Source organism: Falco punctatus (assembly GCF_963210335.1).
Source record: "Falco punctatus genome assembly, chromosome: 11".
NCBI classification, from domain to species: Eukaryota; Metazoa; Chordata; class Aves; order Falconiformes; family Falconidae; genus Falco; species Falco punctatus.
This window is the reverse complement of record NC_137591.1, coordinates 27,318,094-27,339,251: the sequence shown is the minus strand read 5'-3', so window position 1 is coordinate 27,339,251 and position 21,158 is coordinate 27,318,094. Positions and strand designations below refer to the sequence as shown.

The 21,158-nt window shown below is 45.3% G+C and overlaps 1 protein-coding gene and 1 long non-coding RNA gene across 8 annotated transcripts; one reads left to right on the top strand and one right to left on the bottom strand.

Moving 5' to 3' along the window:
* Window positions 1–1,529: 1,529 nt before the first annotated feature.
* Window positions 1,530–6,446, bottom strand: LOC308071683. Of its 5 annotated transcripts, none has more exons than XR_013931267.1 (3): window positions 6,173–6,446; window positions 4,777–4,840; window positions 1,530–4,239 (listed from the first exon to the last, which is right to left on the bottom strand). It is a non-coding gene; the product is annotated as an uncharacterized lncRNA (long non-coding RNA). The 5 variants fall into 5 exon arrangements; XR_013931269.1 differs by lacking the exon at window positions 6,173–6,446 and adding an exon at window positions 5,329–5,412; XR_013931266.1 differs by having other exon boundaries at window positions 1,530–4,840.
* On the top strand, window positions 4,586–15,669 carry GORAB (golgin, RAB6 interacting). Of its 3 annotated transcripts, XM_080407438.1 has the most exons (6): window positions 4,586–4,649; window positions 4,759–4,864; window positions 6,453–6,801; window positions 9,226–9,327; window positions 11,134–11,274; window positions 13,897–15,669. In XM_080407438.1, the coding sequence occupies exons 2-6, from the start codon at window positions 4,783–4,785 to the stop codon at window positions 14,363–14,365; spliced, it is 1,143 nt and encodes a 380-aa protein (XP_080263564.1). In that variant the 5' UTR covers window positions 4,586–4,649; window positions 4,759–4,782; the 3' UTR covers window positions 14,366–15,669. The 3 variants fall into 3 exon arrangements, with proteins under 3 accessions (XP_080263564.1, XP_080263563.1, XP_080263565.1); XM_080407437.1 differs by lacking the exon at window positions 4,586–4,649 and having other exon boundaries at window positions 4,734–4,864; XM_080407439.1 differs by lacking the exons at window positions 4,586–4,649; window positions 4,759–4,864 and adding an exon at window positions 5,468–5,587.
* The last annotated feature ends 5,489 nt before the right edge of the window (window positions 15,670–21,158 follow it).

Sequence of the window (21,158 nt, the reverse complement as noted above, 5' to 3'; positions counted from 1 at the left end):
CAGTTAGATTCTAATTTTTACACAAATGGTTAGAATTAAAGCAATTGCTTTCTACTTTTTCTCTATAAATGTTTCAATTACAACTTTTACATCGAGCAATGCAATTAAAAGCATTATGGAACTGTCATGAAATATTTAACTTGGGTTTTAAAAAGTATTCTTTTAAAGATATTTTAAAACTACTTAGAAATTATCTTTTTAAAGTCATTAGCTGCAAAAATATTTATTTAGCTATGCAAAAATATAGATCAGTAATTGCTCATTTCCACTTGTTTTACTGCTCAGTTCTGGTTTTGCCATCAGAAGTGGTAAATTTATAATCTTCAAGATATTTCTGGTCAGGATAAATTTTATTTTACCAGCTTTTTTCTTAAGGTGCTTTTATTAGCCAGCTTTTAATCCTGTTTAGATGGGTTTTTTCATGCAGGTATTTTAAGATGAGGAATTACAAAGGAATGCTTTTGTCAGTATGAAAATGTATCTTAAATAGTCTCAGCGAGGAAAGAAAACCCCGAAAATGTCAGTAAGAATTTTAATTTTTTTAAAAAGAAAGCATTCATATTGCATGCCGAGCTTCCTTTCAGCTCAGGTTTTCTGCAAGCTGAATTTATCTTGAGGAAAAAGCTCAAAAGTTGAAACAAGAAAACATGGGGTGGGGGCCTTAAAAGTTGAGATGTTGTGAGGCTCAGTTTCAAAGCAAACATATCACTGTAATGAGACGCGTCCTGGAAAAACATGCTGCTCTCCCCACCCAGCTCCTCTTGTCACCAGCCGTGCGTGGGGTGCATGGAGGAGCAGGTTTAGCCCTGGCGTGCTGGGGAGCCCCTGGGCTTGTGGGACCATCTCTCCCCTCAGGATGGCTCCTGAGAGCCCTGGGCACCTTCAGGAAAGAAAAAGCATTGTCTGCATGGGGAATTTGCAGCCTGCTGGAGTCCATGGTAAAGATCATATGGATTTCTGTAGCCCTGCACTGTGTCTTCATATGCCAATCCCTTGGCCGCATTGAGACTTTTTTTTTTTTTGGTCCAGCCACACTGGTGCCGTAGACAGCCCTGCAGCGTCCTGCAAGGAGAGGAGAGAGATCTGCTAGGAGCCCTGCTAGGACGTGTTCCCTCTTTCCCTGGGATTTGAGAAGCAAGATTTGGGACTTTTAAAGTAAAACAGCTGTGGCTTCAAACCATGGCCTTAGCCCAGGGGTCAGGAGATTAGCCCTAAGGTCCCTGTGAAAGGTAACTCAGAGGAAGCAAGGTCACAGCCTTAAACTTGCTGCATAAGCGTCTGTCTCTTCAGCAGAAAATGTTATAAAGCTCCACAAATCAAAAGATGTTGAAAACCATTGGTTTATATGGTTTAAAAAGCAGGTTTCCAATTATTTTTTTTTCACTCAGTAGCTCCTTAGATAAGTGGATTTTTGTTTCCCTCTAAGAAATACTTACAAACCAAGAGACTGCCTTGGTCCCAGAAATGACAGTGCTGACTTAATCCCACATACTGGGCAGTTAAAGGGAACAGAAACCAGGGAGACAGAATAATGCTGTATCTTTTACTTCAGCTTTCTCACCTTACTCCAGAATAAGAATAATTCATTTTACAGCAGAAACACTATTTCCATTAGATATACCTGCATTTTTTGCATAAATCCTCAAGCCAGCCTACTGCAGTGTGGATGGTAACCGCAGGACAAGCTAGGGCTGTGTTCTTGCAGTGTTAGAGGGGTTTGAATTGCTGGCTAGTTTTATACCCAGAATAAAGCAGCCAAGAGGCAGAGTAATACACAGCACCCACTGTCAACCTCCTCCAGAGCTGAGGTGCTGTAACACCGTTACATTATCTCATTGCTCTCCGAGCCCCAGCCTGCTGTGGGCTGAGCTCTGGGTTCCCAGTGCAGCTACAGCCTCAAGCACCTGGTTAGGAGCAGGCTGGTGCCAAGCCAGGCATCCTGGCACTTCCCTGGATCCACCCAGTGAGGCCCAATTAAAGAACAGGGCGTTAGCACATGGCTGAAGTTAAAGACGCACTCATATGCTGTTTTGGATCTGGGCCTGGGGGCCAGGCTCAGCCAAGCTAATTTCCACCTTGGTTTCTGTGTCTGGTGTTTCCTAATGGAGAGCTCTCAGCCTTCAGGGTATTTAACCAGTAAAAAAAAAAAACATTGCACACAGAGACCAGTATTGATAGAAGGTTCTAGACAGAATCTAACCCACAGTCTGCTGAAAAATGGGCAAAACCTGATTGCCTTCAACAGGCTGCAGAGGAGTTACAGCTCCGTACACAAGTGTTTGCAGCCTCAACACCTGAAGTACCCTCTTGCTTTCAGTGCCACGCTGGGAAATTACGTTACTCATCTCGGGCTTGGAAGCTGCCTGGACAGTTCAGCAGAGAATCAGCAAAAGAAACGTTTGTAGCACGGATGTCAAAAGCATCCCTGAAAGGACAAATTAAACCATGAGGTATTCTCAAAAGGCAGGTCTTGCTCCTTGCTCGCACAGTGCCATGGCTTGGGCTGGACATGGCGATTCTTCCCAAGCCAGCCTGCATTACGCTCTGGTAAAAGATAGGATGGTATTGACATGGATACAGTCTGATAGATTTTTTCATTAGAAAGAGAAATAAATGGATTTAGGAATTTTTTACGCTGTTTCTTTCAGGATGTTTTTTCCCCAGGCCTCTTGAATTATATGGCAAAGTCCTCAGGATTGTGCAACCTGCAACGCAAGCAGAAAGGAAACTGTCCTTCCCCATGCATGTCTTCCCCTGTCTCACATGACAGCTCAGTCTGTTACTGGGAAATTGTTGCTTTGTGTGTTACTGTGACAGCATGCAGAGCAGCGAACAGAATGGCGTTAAAAATGTAAGTCAGGGAGCCCCTTGATGGAGGAGCTTATCTGGCTCTTAAAAACCCAAAAAGTTTGCAGTATGAACTAAACCAATGCAAATTTAAGTTATGTCCTGATACAAATTGCATCTGTCCTGGGTTGAAATGTCATCTGAGGTCTGACCCTGAGGTCTGACCTGGAGAGTCTAATTTGCCAGCCCATGATGACATTTCCACACTGATTTGAGAACTGCACAAGAAAGGATGTTTTTGTGATCTGTTGGCGCTTGCTGCTTCTACAGCCAGCAGGCTCCCGGCCAATTAGACCAAAACAAAATGGATGCAGCACTCACGGAGGTCTCCAGGTCTGCTAGCAAGACAGCAGCTCTTGATGCACAAAAAGATACAGGACTGAAATCCAGCCCCATATGCAGAAGGAAAGTTTGCGTTGTTGCTTGGGATATTAGTCCAGGGGATGGAAAAGAACATTTCTAAATTTTCTCTTCATCTGGCCTTGTCAAGCCTGTGTTGTAGCAACGTTTGCTTGGAAAACACTGTATTCCTAGGTGGCAAATGTTCAGTGCCATGTTATGCTTGCAGGACTTTAATCAGTTGGAGAACATGGCCAGCCCCCTTTTTCTAAATCTGCTGTTGGTAAATGCCCCGTGAAATGACTTCACTGTGTTGTAATTGTTCCTGGAGAAAGCTGGCCCAACGGCTGGTAATTAAACCTTTGGCTGATGGAAACTGTTAAAATGGATTGTTGCTTTGCCTATAGCGTTATAGTTAACAACTCAAAAGTCTTTATACTTTTTCTATAAAACACGTGGGAGTTTTATGCCTGGAATATCTGCAGCAATAAAGTTAATATGGTGCTTCATTTTTGTTTGTAGCAATAAAACCTGGAAAAGAAGAAAGAAGTAAGGTTCAAGAATGAGATCTGGTGTTTGTGGTTTACAAAACACATTTGGTCGGTTATCTGTGGGTTTGGTACAGCCCATTACAGTGATTAAGATATCAGGACAGATTTAGATTCCTGATTCCTATACTGGCATTTGAAAGGGAATTAGGTGCCTACACCTTGTTGTAGGCCAACCCTTGTTGGACTGGCCAACACCGATTCATTGTAAAATTCAAGCTGACACCTGGTTCTGCCGTCTGGACTCCCTGGAATTTGAGAGCATTTGAGTCAAGGTTGGATTGCAGTTCTTTTTCAGATCTCTTCTATGCTCAGTCAGGTTTCCCAGAGGAAGCCGTAACTCTGTCTGGAGGGCTGCTCAGCATCCCTTTGCCCCAGACTCACCTAGGAAGGACCTGCTGGTCAGCATGGACGGAATTGAGATAACCGATTGATAATTGAGCTCTCCTTCTCCTCTGCTGGATGCCCATGATGCCTCCACTCGGTATCAAGGCCTATAGCTGAGCTGTGGGTGAAAAATGATGGCACTTCTGTCCCCCAGAGGCACTCAGCCAAGTCTGATCAGAAACACTTAACGCCTGCCAGTGAGTGGCAGTTCAGGACTGCTTCTCCTCTGACTGGGGCTGGTATTTATGGGACGCATTAGTCACGCAGGAGCTGTTAAAAGCGCTGCTATGATAAATTGCAAAGTCATACATGGCCATCGAGTTATGAGTTTGCTCTGGGAGACAGCAATACTTCAGAGCTTGACTAATCCCTTACAGATTGGAAATGGGGAGGGATGTTGTTAGGCACTGAAAATGTCCTTGTTTTATTGCCAATGATGTATTATTTAAGCCTCCAGTCCCCCAGACTGCTTCACTTAAGCCTGGGGCTCGTGCCCTTGTGTTCCAGCCAGCTTTCTCCCGGTGGGAGGTAAGCTCATCTGCAAGACCTCTGAGAGGCTTAAAGCAGCCACAAGAGTTTGTGGCTGGAAAAAAACTTATTTTCATGGCTACCGAGTGAATATCACCATATGCTGCAGGATCTTTTCAGTTTATACCTAAGGATGGAAGTATGTATCTGCAACCTTGTCCATAGTGGTCAAAGCAGACCTTCGGAAGCACCTGTATGGACAAAAAAAATAATTAGTAAGTACTTTTCCTTGCTGATTTCCTCACAGTGGTGTCACTGTAACTTATGAAGCACAGCAGCACCCAGCTGTGCGGATGCCCCTGCCTCACAGCTCCCTCACCACGCAGGTCCCCGCGAACACAGCCCTAGATGCGCTGCAGCAGGCACCTCACCCGCTCGCCCAACGACATAATCACAAATCAGAAATGCCCAGGGGGGCCGTGGTGTTGCTCCTTGAAGTCTGCTGTAGTTGGGAGCGGCTTCTCCTCTCCACTTACGCCTCACTACCTGGGCCTGCCTGAGCTCTTCGGGGCAGCGCACCCCCAGCAGCACCCCGCGCACGGCGCCATGCCCACGGCAGCCCGCCCGGCTCCGCCGCGGCCTGACGGACCCGCCGCCCCCCGGGAGGCGGCAGCCGGGGGCGGGCTGAGGCCCCTGTCACCTCCGCAGCCCAGCGACCCTCCCCGAGGTGGCTGCTCACCCGCGGCCTAAGCCTCCCCGCCTCCTCAGGCCGCCATCTTCCCCGCCCCGCCGCGTTGCCGTGGCGGCGTGAGGCCCCGCGGCGCTGCCGGCCGGGGCTGGCCGCGGCGTTCGCCTGCGGGGAGCGGGCGGCGGTGGCGGGGCAGCCGCGGGCCCTGCCTGCCGCCGCGCCCCGTCAGCGGAAGGAGGAAGCGCCATGGCCGAGGCCTGGGCCGGCTTCTCGCAGGAGGAGCTGCGGCGCCTGCGGGGCCAGCGCTCAGGTACGGCCGGGGCTCGGGACTGGGGGCCGGGCCGGCCGCGGCGCCCACCCCGGTGAGCGGGGTGGGGAGGGGGCGCAGCGGGGCCGGGAGCGGCGCGGAGGAGCCTTCGGGCCCTCGGCACCGTATCGGCCCCCCCGGTGCCCCCAGCTCCCCCCCCTCCTCTCGGTGCCCCCAGACCCCCCCGGGTGCCCCGGCCCCCTGCATCCCCACCTCCGGCATCCTCCCAGCTAATCCAGGCCATCCCCCCGCCAAGCGCCTCGGCTCCTCCAGGCAGCCCCTCGTTCCCCCAGCCAGACCCTCGTCCAGGCCCCGTCTCTCACCGCTCCCCTCGGCCTCCCGTCCGGCCCCTCGGGCTCGCCACCCACAACCTCGCAGTCCCATTTCCAGACTCCCCAGCCCCTCCTCCTGCATCCACATCTGTCTGTCCACTACCTCACTCCCGTGCCTGGCCTCCCCTGCCTATCTGTCACCTTGTTCTTCCCTGGTTTTCACTTTTATAAATCCCCGGTTTGCCCACCAGCATGCCTGAAACCCTTTTGTAGCCCTTAATCCCCATTATTCCACTGAAAGTTGCCTCACTCCTACCTGTGGTTTCGCCTGTAGTTTCCCCACTCCAGGCCCCCTATTCCTCCCTCTCCTCATTTCGGATGCTCAGATCCTTTAAAACTCCGGATTCTTAGGCTGGCAAAACACGTCCAGGTTCCTGGGTTTTTCCCCCATGTTGCCTTCCCTTGACACCTTGGCATGTCTTCCCCTTGTGTTGGTTTTGCACCAGTTTGCTTGCCCAGAAAAGATAATTCACAGAGTCTGTCGTTGATCTCAAGATGTGGTTTTAATCCTGTTTCTTCCTCTCATCCATGGATAGACTTGTATGACCCCTCAGAGCAGCAGCATCGCCCCCACACTGTGAATAAGAGTCGGCAGCAACTGCAACGAGTAAAAGCCCTCCAGCAGCAATGTCAGAAGCTGGGACTGCAGGGTGGAGCAGCCTCTGTTCCTCCGGAGCAGTTGCTTTCTGTACCAAAACAGAAGCCTGGTCATCCTCAGCAGCCTGCGCCACCACCTCACCCTCCTTCAGCAGGAGATCAAAGGCAAAGTGACAACCGAGACCAGCAGAAGGAAGTAACGCCGGTAGATCCCGGTAATGGCAGTGACAGTGCCCAGACCCACCCTGCAAAGCCAAACTCCAAAGTGGAGAAAAAGAAAGTGGAATTGTTAGTAAGTTGGTAAAATCAAGGGATGGGTTTTATTGTTCTGTATGGATTCATTCTTTTGTTGTGAAGTAAAGTGAGCTTTTCTGTATCTAATTGGAAGGTTTGAGAGATCATGTTTGCTTCCTCTGTGTTGAACCTCTGTTTTTCATCTCGAGTTGGGTTCAACCTGATTCAGGACTAAATTCTGTAGTGTAATCCATGCAGATATGTGCTGTGCTGTCTTCAGATAATCTCCTATGGCAGTGGGACTGTACACCATAAAGCACCCAAGATGTAGGACTGTCTTCATGGTTTATGAAGACTTAATCTCACCCTCATGCTGTGTAGACCAGCCAGCAGCCACAACAAAAAGTCCTTCTAGGAGTAGATATGCTGTGATTTGTGTAACTTTGTGTTCCCCTTTACAGTATTGCTGCAGATTTGTTAAAGCCAACAGTGTTGGTAAGGAGGTAAAATTTCAGGTTTAAGCAGTTCTCTAGCTTTTATGATTCAAGATGAGACCAATCTCAAGGCTCTCACCCTGTGCGTCAGCCCACAGTGGGGTGCCTGTCTCCCTCAGAAGCATCAAACTGACGCATGTGAGAGGGGGAAAGAAAACAGTACTGAACGTGGCGCTCTGAGAGTCTGACTGCATGTGGCAGTTACTTGGTTCATCATCCAGAACTGAGATAGCCTATAAAAGGAAGCTGATGTCTAAATGCTAGAGGGAGCAGGCATTTCCAATATGACAAATTAACTTGGCTTTACCCCTTCATGTTTGTTTTCCTGTCTGTATCTGAGTGCTAATTTTCCTTTTTTCCTTAGCGGGCAAAGCGAAAGTGAGGGGCAAAAGAACGAATTCTTTTTCTAGGGCATATTGTTTATTTTTAAAACACTTTAACAACACTGCTGCAGCCTTGAGTTCCTATGCAGGTCCAAACTTCTCAGCCTAATATAACCAACAAATGCTACCTGGCCACCAAACTTCCATGCATCATTTGTATTTCCCCAAACCAGGGATCAGCAGCTTTCCGAGTATGGTGTGCCAGACCCTATCTCTGTCAGATCTGTCGGTAGGGTCTCACAGGGGGCTGAAGATGCTTCCTGCTGGAGAGGCAGGACTATGGCATTCAGCAGCACTTGTGTGGAGAAGCAGCGTGTGGCTTCTCTCAAATTTGAAACTCAAAAGGATCCAGGAAGCTGTGTTTTGCAGAGATGAGCTTTGAAAGGCTGCAGCTGCTGGCCACGCTGCCTGCCATTTACCTGCCTGGCTCCTGGCTGGGATCACCTACCTGCAAATAGCCGTCCCTTCACCAAAACAGGAGCACTTTGAAGAGCAGTGCCAAGTTTCTTGTGTGGGTGCAGCTCACCAGTAGTACTGGCTATTCAGCTCCTTCCTAGTGGTGAAAAATGCAGGCGCTATTTGGCAATGAGGTAGCTAAAGCTTTGCAGGGGAGTTTTTCACTCTGTGGGGAGCAAATGACATTTAGCTGCAACAGCCACCCCCTGAATCTGCTGAATTCATCTCAGCCTGTGCACCTGAATTTGAATCTTATTAAAAATATTTCTCTATATAAAGTTTTAGGGATAGAGTGATGAGGAGAAGTCTGAAGAGATACTCGTGCACAAATGGGTGTTAGGATTAACATAGCTGAGTTACTTGGGTATTTTTAAGCTGAAACTTCTTGAGAGAGGGCATGAAGAACACAACAGGGTGGAAAAGTGGCAAAGCATTTTTTGTTTATCTTTAATCCTGCCCAGTTGTGTTGATGCAGGTTGTTCCCTCTAACCTGAGACCTTGCCTCCCATCCACTGGGGCTGATTGTATCTCTTAGTAGATGTAGCCTGGGAAATTGAATCTATAGAACTCTTTCTCTGGTGGCAGCAGTGAATTCTTGTTCTTCCTTGTTGCTCATTCTCATTGTAACTTTTACCAGCCTTTCATTTGTATCAGTTTAATTATTTGAGGGCTGTATTGTCAAGCAGACCTGTGAAAGGTTCTGTTTTGTGGAAAAAACATTTCCAAAAAAAGAGGCTGTGCTGGCAGACTAACAGATGGCAACTTGTAGCAGCCAGTTAGAAACCTGAAACTGCTTCTACCTAGTAGGGAAGCACATCCTTTAAATGAAAAATTCCATCCATTTCTGAAAAAGTGCTGTATGCTCTTTCTTCCAGCAAAGCTGAATGAACCAGCAGCTTGCTTGCTTGTGAAGATTTTTGTTCTGATCAGCAGATTTCATCTGGAAATGTTTTATTGGTCTGAATGACTTCTTGCAGACATTCTTGCAGATGATTCTTCTTTCCTCAGAACCAAAACCTGTTTATTGTTTCTTTGACATTTTTAAAGTTTGCTCCAGGAAATATGATGGTGAATATTTGTGTCATTTGGGGAACAGGGAGAGAAATGAACTTTCTATTAATTTTGATCTTCTTGTCAATGAGCAGGCAGGAAAAATCACGATGGGAAATCCTACAACAAGAGCAGCGGCTGATAGAAGAGAAGAATAAACGCAAGAAGGCACTTCTGGCCAAAGCTATTGCTGAGAGGTAAGGGGCTATGCTGCAGCATGGGCTGAGGAAGGGGTTGCTTTTCATCTGCAACCAGATGCGTATCTTCTATTTAAATCTCTTTTTCCTCCTCACTGTGCTCTGTATGTACTGCTTCACAAGTGAGCAGCTGTGATCGACATTTCCCTTTGATGACAAGTGCTGGCAAGGAGGTTGTGACTAAGCTTTTCACACTTCCAAAGCTGCAGCTCTGTACGCAGATGGAAAAGTTATTACACAATTTGAGAATTAGCTGAAGTCCTTGTGCCTGTTACCAAGGGCATGTTTGGAAGTTGGGGTGTTCAGATGCTCATCCCTGTTCTGTTCTTGATTTGTTTTCACTGCATTTAAGGGAAGTTTATTTGATTCCTAACCTATGAAGGTAAACTATAGCTATTTCTGTTTGGGTTTTTGATTCTTGCTTATTAGGAAGTGAAAAGTGTTGAAAAGAAAGGACAATCAACTTTGTTTAAGAAGGTACTGTTTTACCACTGGCTGATTAGAAATTAGAAAAATTCACATCATTACAGTTGTTAACCCTTGCTCTTCAGGTGACCAGACTTTAAGGCGTTGTACAGTGTTGACCACCGAGATAATGTAAGATTACAGGGAAGGCAAGGTTTGTAAAGAGTGATATTGGAGCAGCTGATAACACTGGATCAAAGAAGGACATGTGAAGCTTTCAGGCTTGCCGTGCTCTCAGACATATATTATGTTCTGCCCATCAAAGCTCTTGAGTAGCGGAGGTGAACATAGCCATGTGTTCCGCAGATACTGTGCAGAAGATTCTCTTTGAGGTTCTGAACATTTTCCTTTCCTTTGCCAGGCAGAAATAAAACACAAGTATGTTTGGTCTGAGTCACTGTAGGACAGCAAACATGGGTTTGACCACCAGGCTGGGTTATCCCTTCTGGAGGCAGAGCGTGAGAAGAGAGAGGAGGACTTGGCAGGTGGTAGCTGGGGAGTTATGTCTGACATTCAAATGCCTTCTTCAGGCTCTGAACAATACTGCAGGATGTCTGTTTCTCTCCACCTTCATCAGCTGATCTAAGGAGAGATAGTGTCACTGCCTACACATCTAGTCTTGCTTTCCAGTCCCTGCTTTGGGGTGTAAAGCCATGCCTGGAAAGCATGGTTTTGCTGGTGGTGATGAACGACAGTGAGGTGACCTGGTGTAAAAGCCTGTTGGAAGTTACTTAGCTTGCTTGGGAATCAAATCCATCAAAGCTTGCTGCCCTTAGCAACATTTAGTTTTCACAACTTAGGAATGAATAGGCTGAGTTGAAAAAGGTTACATAAGGCTTGATTGAAATCCTTTGTGTTTGATGTAAAACTTTCCATTGACTTCATTGGGATTTGGCTAGGCCTTTTGGGAATAATTTTACAAAATGGAAATCAAGCTTAGGTTAGGTGACTTTTTGGCCCCTACTAACTGGGCTTCTTTGAAAGGGGATATTTGCAGGGCTAAATACCCTTCCCCCTCTCGCTCCCCCCAAGCCATTTCCTGTTTCCTTACACTGAGAACTACTTCGATACAGCAGCTTCTTGTGTGTTTCCACAGTGAAGAAACACAATCCATTTTAGGCACTTTGATTATAGTCATTACGTAATTTTGCTGTAGTCCTCTAATAGCAGGCATTTTAGATCCCTGTGGATATTAAAAAAGATCAAAAGTCTTAAACCATAAAGGAGAAACCTTCTGAATAGCTCTTAAAGAAGTTGCTCTGCAAACGAAATGGGGCCCATTATGTCAAGAAGAGAGGCTTGAAAAGAAAAAAAAATAATAAATGCATCTTCCTTTTGCAGATCCAAAAGAACTCAAGCTGAAACAGTGAAACTAAAAAGGATTCAGAAGGAATTACAAGCTCTGGATGACATGGTATCTGCTGACATTGGCATCCTGCGGAACCGCATTGATCAGGCCAGTTTGGACTACTCCTATGCCCGGTAAGTGACAGCCAGGGAGGAGGGAATAGCCCTGCCCGAGTGGAGGGACAAAATGCTGTTTCCTGTCACTGACCCAGTAATGGAGTTATGTCATCGTAATAATGTGTAGTTAAAGTGGTCACAGTCTGGGGGGCTTTCAAATCTTGAGGTCAAAGTGTGGGTTTATTTCCTAATTTTTTCCTCGAAATCTGGAAACTGAAATAGGTTTTCTGACTGCAGACTCTGCTTTCCAGCTTCGTACTGTCAGGAGACATACTTGCTGCTTTAACTGTGCAGTTGTCCATAAGCCCTGCTTTATTGTTTCAAGGTTGTTTATGTCTTCTCAGGGGGAAGGAGGTTTTTTTTTAAAGTCTTAAAATTAAAGTCCTTTTCAGGGAAACTTGCTTGTTGATGACAGCTTTGGTCCTGTTGGAATCAATGGGACCAATTAAGCTTAAAACATATAACACTGCTGAAGTGCTTTTGGAACTGGGACCAAAAATTGAAGGAAAAAGCAAGCTTTCACCCCTCACAATGTGCCTTTAATCACTCTGGTTCTGATGAGTTCCTTAAATGCAAGAAATTAATCGGAACACCCCATTAGTTGTGGGTAAACCACAACATCAGTAGATAAACATCAGCATGTTTATGCAGCCATTTAATAAAATGGAAATGTTCGGTTGCGGTTTTTGGTTCACTATTCAATGTGTTAAACGTGTATTTCTCCTTATGACTTCTGGTATATGTTGACCACAGGCCCATAAACATGGTAATTAGTCGTTAAAAAAATAGCAGTGGTAGCTAAAAAATAAGGAATTCTTTTGTGTAATTATAATTTGAAATATCCAAGATTAAATGTAGTTTCAGGAGCTGGGTGCATATGAATACAGAATTTCATATCTTCATGAGGAAAAACATTTCAATGTATTTTACGTTTAAGTCTGGTTTCTAAAACCATTAAATGCTCCTGGAAATTTCCTTACCAAAATTTTGGAATACTATGTCTATTTGAAATACTTAATGGCAAAAGAGCAGATAGCACAAGCAGCTCTGACACTTGAAAAGCAGTTTTTAATGAGCATAGCAAAAGAGGATGCTGGTAGGATGAAGGGGATAAACTTTACGAAATACTTACTGACTTTCATGAACTTAGTAAGTCTTTGTTTTTGTGAGGGAGAAATGCACATTAGGTACTTTCAGTGTTGTAGTTTTTATGCATTATGAGCCAAAGCTGATTTACTTTTAAGTGGTGACTTTTTAAGTAATTTTTTAGTTCTTGCCTTATATTTTAGGGCTAAAACGCAAGTAATTTCAGTGGGTCAAAAAGTGCAACATTAAATAGTCCTGAGCACCTACATAGGGACATTTGACAATTGCTGTGAAATGGAATTTTTGTAAATATGATGTGAAGAATATGCGTGAATTCAGGCCAAAGATTTAACTATGCAGACATTTCCAGCATAGCATTAGTTTTTCCATTTCAGATACCTGATCCAGGGAAATCTTGACTTTCTTGTGAGGGAAAAGTGGGCATCTTTTGTCCACTGCAGACATAGCCTTTACAGCTGGGTCAAAGTTTTGTGATTATTATATAAAAGAACATATTCGCGAAGGCTTTTCTATGTCTTAATTTCCTCCTCTTTCCCTAAGCAAAGGACCTCTTCTATCTTTCTGTTGCTATGATTAACCAGATATTTGAATCTGGTTTTATAAAAAAGCTGGATTCTTTATTCAATCACCTTACTAATAATTAGTTTTATGAATGCTCTGTAAGGAATATTGTGTAGTCATTCTGCAAAAGCTTTTGCATGTTCCCTTTCCTGATGAACAAGATTGCATCTATCTTTCTATTAATTAAATCAGAGTTATTGTACAGATTCACTGAATGTAGCAGAAGATGCATCACTAATGTGGACAGCAGCATTTAAGTGCTAGATATCCTGGGTGGGTTAACCTCAATAAATATCTGGAATATTTCCTTTTTGCTATATTTGTCATGACAGGAAGTGCAGATTGGCAGGAGGTGTGTGTTGGGGAGATGCTTACAATAAAATTCTACATCTGTTGCCACGCAAAAGTTGTGATCACTATTGATGTCATATGCTGTCTCAATCTGTGCTGCTCGTGATTTTCTGAACATATATATGGGTGGCCGGAAGAGTATGCTTCTAGACCAGATCCGAATGTAAATGTGTATAGCACCCTTGTAGCATCTGTAGCTGTTGGGTGGAAGGTTGGATTAGGAAAAACAAAACTGTTTTGCAGTGTTTCATTTCGCTAGATGGGTGTTCATTAGAAGCCTGAAATCACTACAGTTTCTGATGGTTGCTTTCTGCTGCTAGAGATGCATCTCTTAAAACAGGCAGTCAAAATGCTTGTTCGTGATTCAATCTGTAGATTTCGGATGAGCAAATTAACTCTCGGAATACGGCAGCAGTGGAGGCTAGTGTGTCGAGAGGAGATGATTTGATCAATTCAAACTTATTTTCTTCCCTCTTACTAATGTAGTAGTGTGTCATGAATAACTGGCATAATGCATTGCAGAGCACGTTGCGTTTCAGGGATGCTTAAAGTATCTGTCCATGTGTCAGATTGTAAAGTGCTTTGAGATTTAACCCACTAGAAATAATGATGATTTTGCAGGAAGCGATATGATAAGGCTGAGTCGGAGTATGTGGCAGCGAAGCTGGACCTCCAACACAAGACGGAGATTAAGGAGCACCTCACGGAGCACCTGTGCACGATCATACAGCAGAATGAACTCCGCAAGGCCAGGAAGCTGGAGGAGTTAATGCAGCAGCTGGAAGTGGAGGCAGATGAGGAAAATCTGGAACTTGAGATAGAGGTGGAGCGGATGCTGCAGCAGCAGGAGGCAGAAGCAGGGAGACAAGCCAGCCAGTCACACAGTCACGCTGGGACAGCTAAGGAAAACCCCACTCCTAGTGTTACAGTGCGCAAGAGTGAGCATGGTAACCATGCTGTTGTTTCTCCTGCTATTTCTGAACAGTTGGTTCAGTCTCAAAACTCTGGTACCAAATCCTTCACCAAGGACAGCCAAACTCAAGCAGTAAATGTGACTCCAGGAAACTCCCCGGCTTGTTCTGCTACATGACTACTATATTCAAATAAGGCATTTGGTTATGGATGATAACACAAGCCCTCTGTGGGCTCGTGTGCTATATGTTATATCTCAGCTTCTACAGTGCCAGTAATATGCACTTCATTTCTCTGTTCCTTTAATATTGTTTCCAAATTTTAAAGGTGCTTTTTTTTTCCCACAGGACTCCCATTTGGGGTTTACCATCTGTCATCCTCATTCTGGTTTAAGTTCATGTTCTAATGCCCAGCTCTTCACGGGGCTTTGTACCTTCCTGAAACAGGATACTTGGGAGTGAACAGTAGAGTTTTTCCAAAGGCTTTCGTGTATCAGTATCACAGATACCTGTTCCAAGCAGTGTGCAAGAGAGACATATCTACAGGAGAAAACATCACAACTTAGTCTGCCTCTGAACACATCCTGTCCCCTGACAACTGCGATAGGATGTTTGTCTTCCTTTATATCCATAAGGGATTAGTTTTCAACGGTTTTTAATCCTGAGAAACCCAGGGGCTTGCTTTGATTGTCTTCGTAGCTGATACTCCTGCCTGTACCTGATTTAAAGGAAGTTCTTGTGTTGAAGCAACTTGCAAAGTCAGTTGCAATATTTCCTATTTATCACTTTGCTTATTTCTTTCAGGTAACGCTAGATCACACAAAACTATATATCGATAACATTATTGTCTATGAAATCACACCAGCTATGATTTAACAAAAATGGTGGGTTACATACAGTTTAAGACATTGGAGAATGTATGATGTAGAAGTAGAAACACACTAAAGAGTATGTTACAATTAAAGCTGTTCTAGTACAAACATTTTTCTCTGTCCTAGTTGCCTCAAAGTTCCAATAATTAGCCAGGGGTCTTGTAATGGATAAATCCCCACAGTATATTGGAAATGAGCCTGGTTTTGTGTAATATTCAATTAATTTTCTTGCCTTAGGAGCAGGTTTGCACCCCACAAGAAGTTCAGCTGGTTTGCTCTGTTGCTGTTGAAAGGCTTTAAAAAGCTATTCCAGGTGGAGAAAGTCTCAGGCATTAAAATAGAGGACATAGAAAAACCTCCCATAGACCTAGTGCAGCTGCAGACTGTGGGGACCGCGCTCATAGTTACCCGCTTTGTAAGAGGAAGGCTGCTTTCGTTGTGGAAATGGTTTCAGTAATACCTGACCTGAATGTGTCAGTCGAAGTTTATGAATGAGTTACCGAGTGATGCCATCAAGTATATAAATGGGACACTGATTGTCTCTATGGCTTTAATAGTGGAAAAACGTATCACTACATTTTTATTCTATTAATAAATCAGTGCATCTTCTACGCAGTGTGTTTGCTTTCAGTTGTGATATCTGATACTAATACACATATCCAAGACTGTTTTTCCACAGGAGGTGATAAATGACAGAATCAGATACATCCTTTGGCAGTTTGCCTCTGTGTGAAAGTAAAACCTTGAAAAAGGCTGTTCCGAAACATGAAAACGTAACCTGCCATGTCTTTGCTTCATACAGCTTGGCAGGAGTCTCTTCGACCAACTGTGGCCCAAGGCAGCAGTGGAAAATCTCTACTGGTGCCTCCCATACAGAGGAGAAAGAGGGATCAATCTGTTTCCTAGAGAAGCCGCTCATAATCATCAGGGCTGATCAAAGTTAGGAAACTCCAAAGTAACATTTGAGATATGTATGAAGCATTGCCCTGTTGCTGCTGATACACTGCGTGCCCTGTTACTTTGCTGGGAGACTTGGCCTAAAAGCTGAAGATTTGATTGTATTGTGAGAAAATTGTGACTGACTTCCTTTGCTCTGTCTGCAGTTGCAGAACAGCTTGTAGCAACCTGATTATTGTTTTCAAAACTGGATACCAGTAAGTGCAATAATAATTTAATTATACCATTCTTGTTTCCATCCTCTGCAGCTGTCCCCAGTTGCTCTTCGAGAGATTCTAAGTCCTAGTGGATAGGTCTGTTCCTCATTACAGTTGTATTCAGCTCATCAGGGGACATAGAGGAGAGCATCTGACAGAAGAGTTGAATTGTAATGGTATTTACAGGAAGCACATGCATACCATTTTGCATATAATTTGTGGTTCTCCAGTAGGCTAAAATGTGGTTAAAATAGTCCTACTGATTGCACCTTGTTGTCACAAGATTATTGTTTGAACTCCTCAAACCAAAAAAGGAAAAAAATTACAAGTCCAAAGATCTTTTTGACAGCTACTTAAGAATATGAGTTTCCTAGAAGGGAGTAAGTTTTTTATTCAACAAAATTACATAAAAGCTGAAAAATTCTCTTGTCATCCTGATAGCGCTGGTGCTGTTTCTGCCTAGCAGGGAAGATGCTGTTGTTAGACTCAGCAGTTTCTGTTCTCTTACAAGTCCCTCATTGAAGTTCTGGCCAGTTCTATCTGTCTTTAACTTCTGAGCTTGCAAAAAGAAGTGAACTGGCTGGAAGCCACATGAAACAGCCGTATGAAATAACAATAGGCAGCCCAGCATTTGGTCGCTCTCTTTAGACAGGGAGTTCAAGAGTTAAATTGTTTGATCTGAGTTATGAAGCCTTTCTCTGACGTGTGATATAAACCACTACCATGGTGTCAGTTCCACTTTGGAAGTTCGCAAATGTTTTGATGGGTGCCAGTGTGCCGGTTTAACGTTCCCCCTATGCCGGAGCCGAGCAGTCCAGTCGTAATTGTAACAACATGTGTGCTGGTCAGAAATGCCAGGCAGATTTTTAAGTGAGGGCCTCTTGCAGGTAGAGGTAGAAGACTGGACGTGAAGCGTGCTGGGGTTGAACACCCACGGCAAGGAGAACAGAGCAACGCAGGAGAGCCGACAGTAACGCTGCAGGGCTCAGCGCAGGGGACTTGTGTTCTCCCATGGCAATGTAGCCATTTCTGTGTTGGGCCACCGTGGTACCGTTGTAGCGGTACCATGAAGTGGAAAACACTGATGTATGCCACTGTGAGAATGTTACAAAGCACAATATGATTGCCTATGTTGCAGTTTGGCCAGGATGTTGGGATTAACACTCCCTCCTCTGTCAAGAAATGTTTAAATGAGCACAGATGGTCATGGCTCTGCCTGGAGTTCCCGTGGATGTCTAATGCGTGGTGTAAAACACTTGGACAATCCCCAATCTGATTGTATATCCAGCCAGATGAAGTTGGGCTCTCAAGAGGTTTCAGCTTAGGGTAACTGTCTGGGGAGAGGCTCAAGTTCTCTATCAGCCATTCCTAATGCCTTCTGCGATGCAGTGGAGTCTTCCCTTTGAGCCTGTATCCCATCTAAACCAAATGAGGAAAAACTAGGAAGAGTAAAATGTAGTGACTGACCTAGTGGTTGGGGGTACTGTGTTTCCTGACCAGCTGTATTACGAACGTGCTAGAAAGGATTGCTCATGGAACAGTTATCCCATTCTGGGGAATTTCTGGAGCCAAAGAAAAGAGGCAGAGCACTACTGAATTGCCTCCCATGCTGGGATTCCCTCGGTTCTGTGCTTTCTGCTTAGGACAGTAGGGTCTATAGGCTTTCTGTTGCTAACACCCTTTTGTCAAGGTTCAAATTAGGATCAAAACCCCTGTGGTATGGTTTGTCCCAGCCTGAGGCCTGGTATTTTAGCAGGTGCCCCTCATGTAGGATCTTTGAGCATCTGTGGGACCTGGACTGAGTTTGGTACTTCTGTGTGATTCTGTGTGGACACAGTGTCGTGGGTCTCTGTGCTTTACTCTTGTGCGTGCCATGGCTGTGTGTAAGAGTTCATGCAGTTTCTGAGCACTACCAAGAGCTAATTTTTCTGCAGACCTGATCCAACCCAGAAATGGTGTTGGTGGTGTATCATGATCGCTTTTCTAATTCTGTGGCTACAAGCAGGTGTGGTGTGCAAGGGACAAAGGGGTTTGCCAGTGGCAACACGAACAGGGTGTAGAGATGTGGGCTGGTATTATAGAAACCACATGCTTGTTAAGTGCCCTATTTAGGCTTGTCTGCATGGTCCTATTAAAGCAAGTGTTGGCTCCTTTGATGGGGCACAAGACTGGTTTCCTTCATCATTTCCCCTGATTTATGTCCCAGCAGCAAACTCGTATGTCAGTGGGGAAAGACCAAGTAACGAGAGAAGTTAGCCAAGCCTTACCCCCTCGGCATGATAGGACATCAGATCCTTCAAATCCTTGCCTTTGGCAGCCTGTTAGTTACAGGGTTTAAATCATGCCTTTTAAGATGCAGGTAGAGACACTAAAAAGCTTGGGCCTTTCTGAATTAGGGCCTGGATTGTGTAGTTAGAGTCATTTTCTCAATTAGCTTAACATAAATCAGTATAATGAGGCGCTTGGGAGCACTGGGCAGGTTTAGTACCTTGTCTCTCCTGCCTCTGTCCATACCACTCCCACCTGCTTGTTTGGCTGATCAGCCAGTGATTTTATTTTTCCACACTGCTAGAGCTGAGCAGAGGGTTTTAATGTCTGAACTGGTTTTCACACCTGGCCCATGTGTGCAAGGGGTGAGAACTGGGAGAAATCGCTCTTACGCACTAAGTAAAGCAGCCCTCATGTGGCAGAGATCTGACAGTCTCAGCATCCGATGCCACACCATCCTTCAGAGGATGGGGACAGTGTCCTATTGAATGGACAGTGGTGGGTGGTGGCATGAGTGCAGAAAGTCTAGCAGCAGCAGGGATGCCATTCGATGTGATATCTGGGACTGGAAAGCATGGGGGGAGGCCAGGCGCTGTGTTTGTACTCTGGAGCTGGGTAGCGAACGCATGACTCCCTTTTCCAGGGCTGTGCTGTTTTCTGGAGATTGCTGGCTAATTGAGATGGGACATGGTGCCCTGCAAGCCCAGTTCTCTGGTGGAGTGCTGGGATGCGTTTCAGCAGGCCGTAAGAGAAAACCTGGGAGGTTCCTCACAGCAAAGAATGAAAGCCCAAGAGCTGGAAGAACCCATTTTGTGCCTTGTGATGTCATTGAAGTGGATATAAATCATCCAGTGTGAGAGCTGCAGTGCTAGGGACACCTCTTCAGTCTCTTGCATTTTGCAGAATGGGGGAGGATGTGGCAAGGTGGCTGAATGAAGGAGCAGCATCGCTGCTCACCCAGGCCGTGCATGGGCTGAAGCCGTGGCCCTCCCTGACTCTGGTTGCAAGAGCTGGAGCTGAGTACGACAAGAACACCCAAACCAACCTTAATTGCTTTGCGGGTAATAAAAGTGAAACATGGGCCATACATAAATCCCTGAATGACAGCCCTCCGACTTTCCCCATGCAAGGTTTCTTGCTTTTCTCTGAAGGAGTTGGTAGTGCTGATGATCTATCTGAACATAATATGATCATCTGGTGTGCTCCTCTTGTTATCAGTGCTGAATCTGCCCCTTCAAATGTCTCCCTGACTTTTTCTGCAGTGTGTAGTAATGGGTCTTTTTTCTGGTTTCTGGGCATTCCAAATTGAGCCCAAGATCTCAGTCTGCTTATTTGTTGGGAAGGCATTGATCTGAACTCTCTGTGGCTTGGGAACTCTTAAACAAGTACTGCGATGGGTTTATCATGGAACAGCAGCAGTCAAGGTCTCACTGACACACATCAGGAGCAGCTCCAAATGCATAATTGCTGACTTCATGTTGCTTCTGCATTAGTACCTAAAAGTCCTAAAGGAGACCCCATGGAGTTATTCCACATACACAGCTTCCTCCTGCAAAGGGCCAGTAAAGGAGGTAGTAGAACAAAGGACAGTCACTCCATGAACTTTAAGCTTAGCAACGTCATAAGGCATCTCACTAGCAATTGATGTGCTGTGAGGCCCTCGCTGCACTGCAGTCATAAGGTCCAGCAGCAACAATATTCCAGAAATAGAAGGTTGTGTAGCTAAAGGGCTGCTGACCTTCTTGACTGTTGCCTCCACATGGCTGTGGACCACTGTGTCCCCAGGAGAGCTGAAGGGATGAAGAGCCCTGGGAGTCATTCCTAGGCAGCAGATAACAGCAACTTGCTGTTGGTATGACTTTCAGTAAAGGATGGAGCTAGGTATCCTGCAGATGGTGTCTCAGCAAGCCAGGTTATCTTGCTTCTTTCCTTTCTCCATGTGGAAGAACAATACTTTGCACTACCACAGACTTAGGAGGTCATGAGGCATCAGCCCAGCAAGGGTACCCCACCAGAAGTGTTTGTTGATGGTGTATGGTATGGCTGAAGAGTCACAAATCGACTGTCCCTCAGATTGTTCGTTTGGGCAACAAACTATAAACTCACTGGAGACTCGTGCTGTGAGCCTGTGCTGAAATGTGTGCTCAGTATGCTCACTGCCTTTGCCACATGAGCTAGGTAGAGTGAAACGCTGTGTCTTTGCAGGCTTGAGGCACTTCTGCCGTTCCAGGGTAGACAGATTTTCTGTCCCAGGGAGAGGTTAATCCAATTCAGACATCATCTTCTTCAAATTTTCCCAATTCAGATCTGGATTCCGTTTCTGAATATCACCCGAAACCCTGCACCGTATTTTGAGTAGTTCTGTAGCTGTTTAGGTGATGACTGTTGTTGCTGATTGTGCATATTTCATTGTCTGTAGTGCCAGTGATGTCCCAGAAGTTGTGTCTCTGGCTTTGCTATCGTGTGAGCTGCAGCTGGTCCCATGTCTCGGTGGTTAGCTTCGTGGCAGAGAAGATGACACTATTTGGCATGAGGATGTGCTCATAAAGAACCAGGACCATTCCAGCACTTTTCTAACATGCTTCTCCGATCCTCCAAGAAGAACATCTTGCAGCTGTTGTAAAAAGTCATGCCTGGTTCTCTGCAGGGTTTTCTTCTTGCTTCCAGATCTCTTCCCG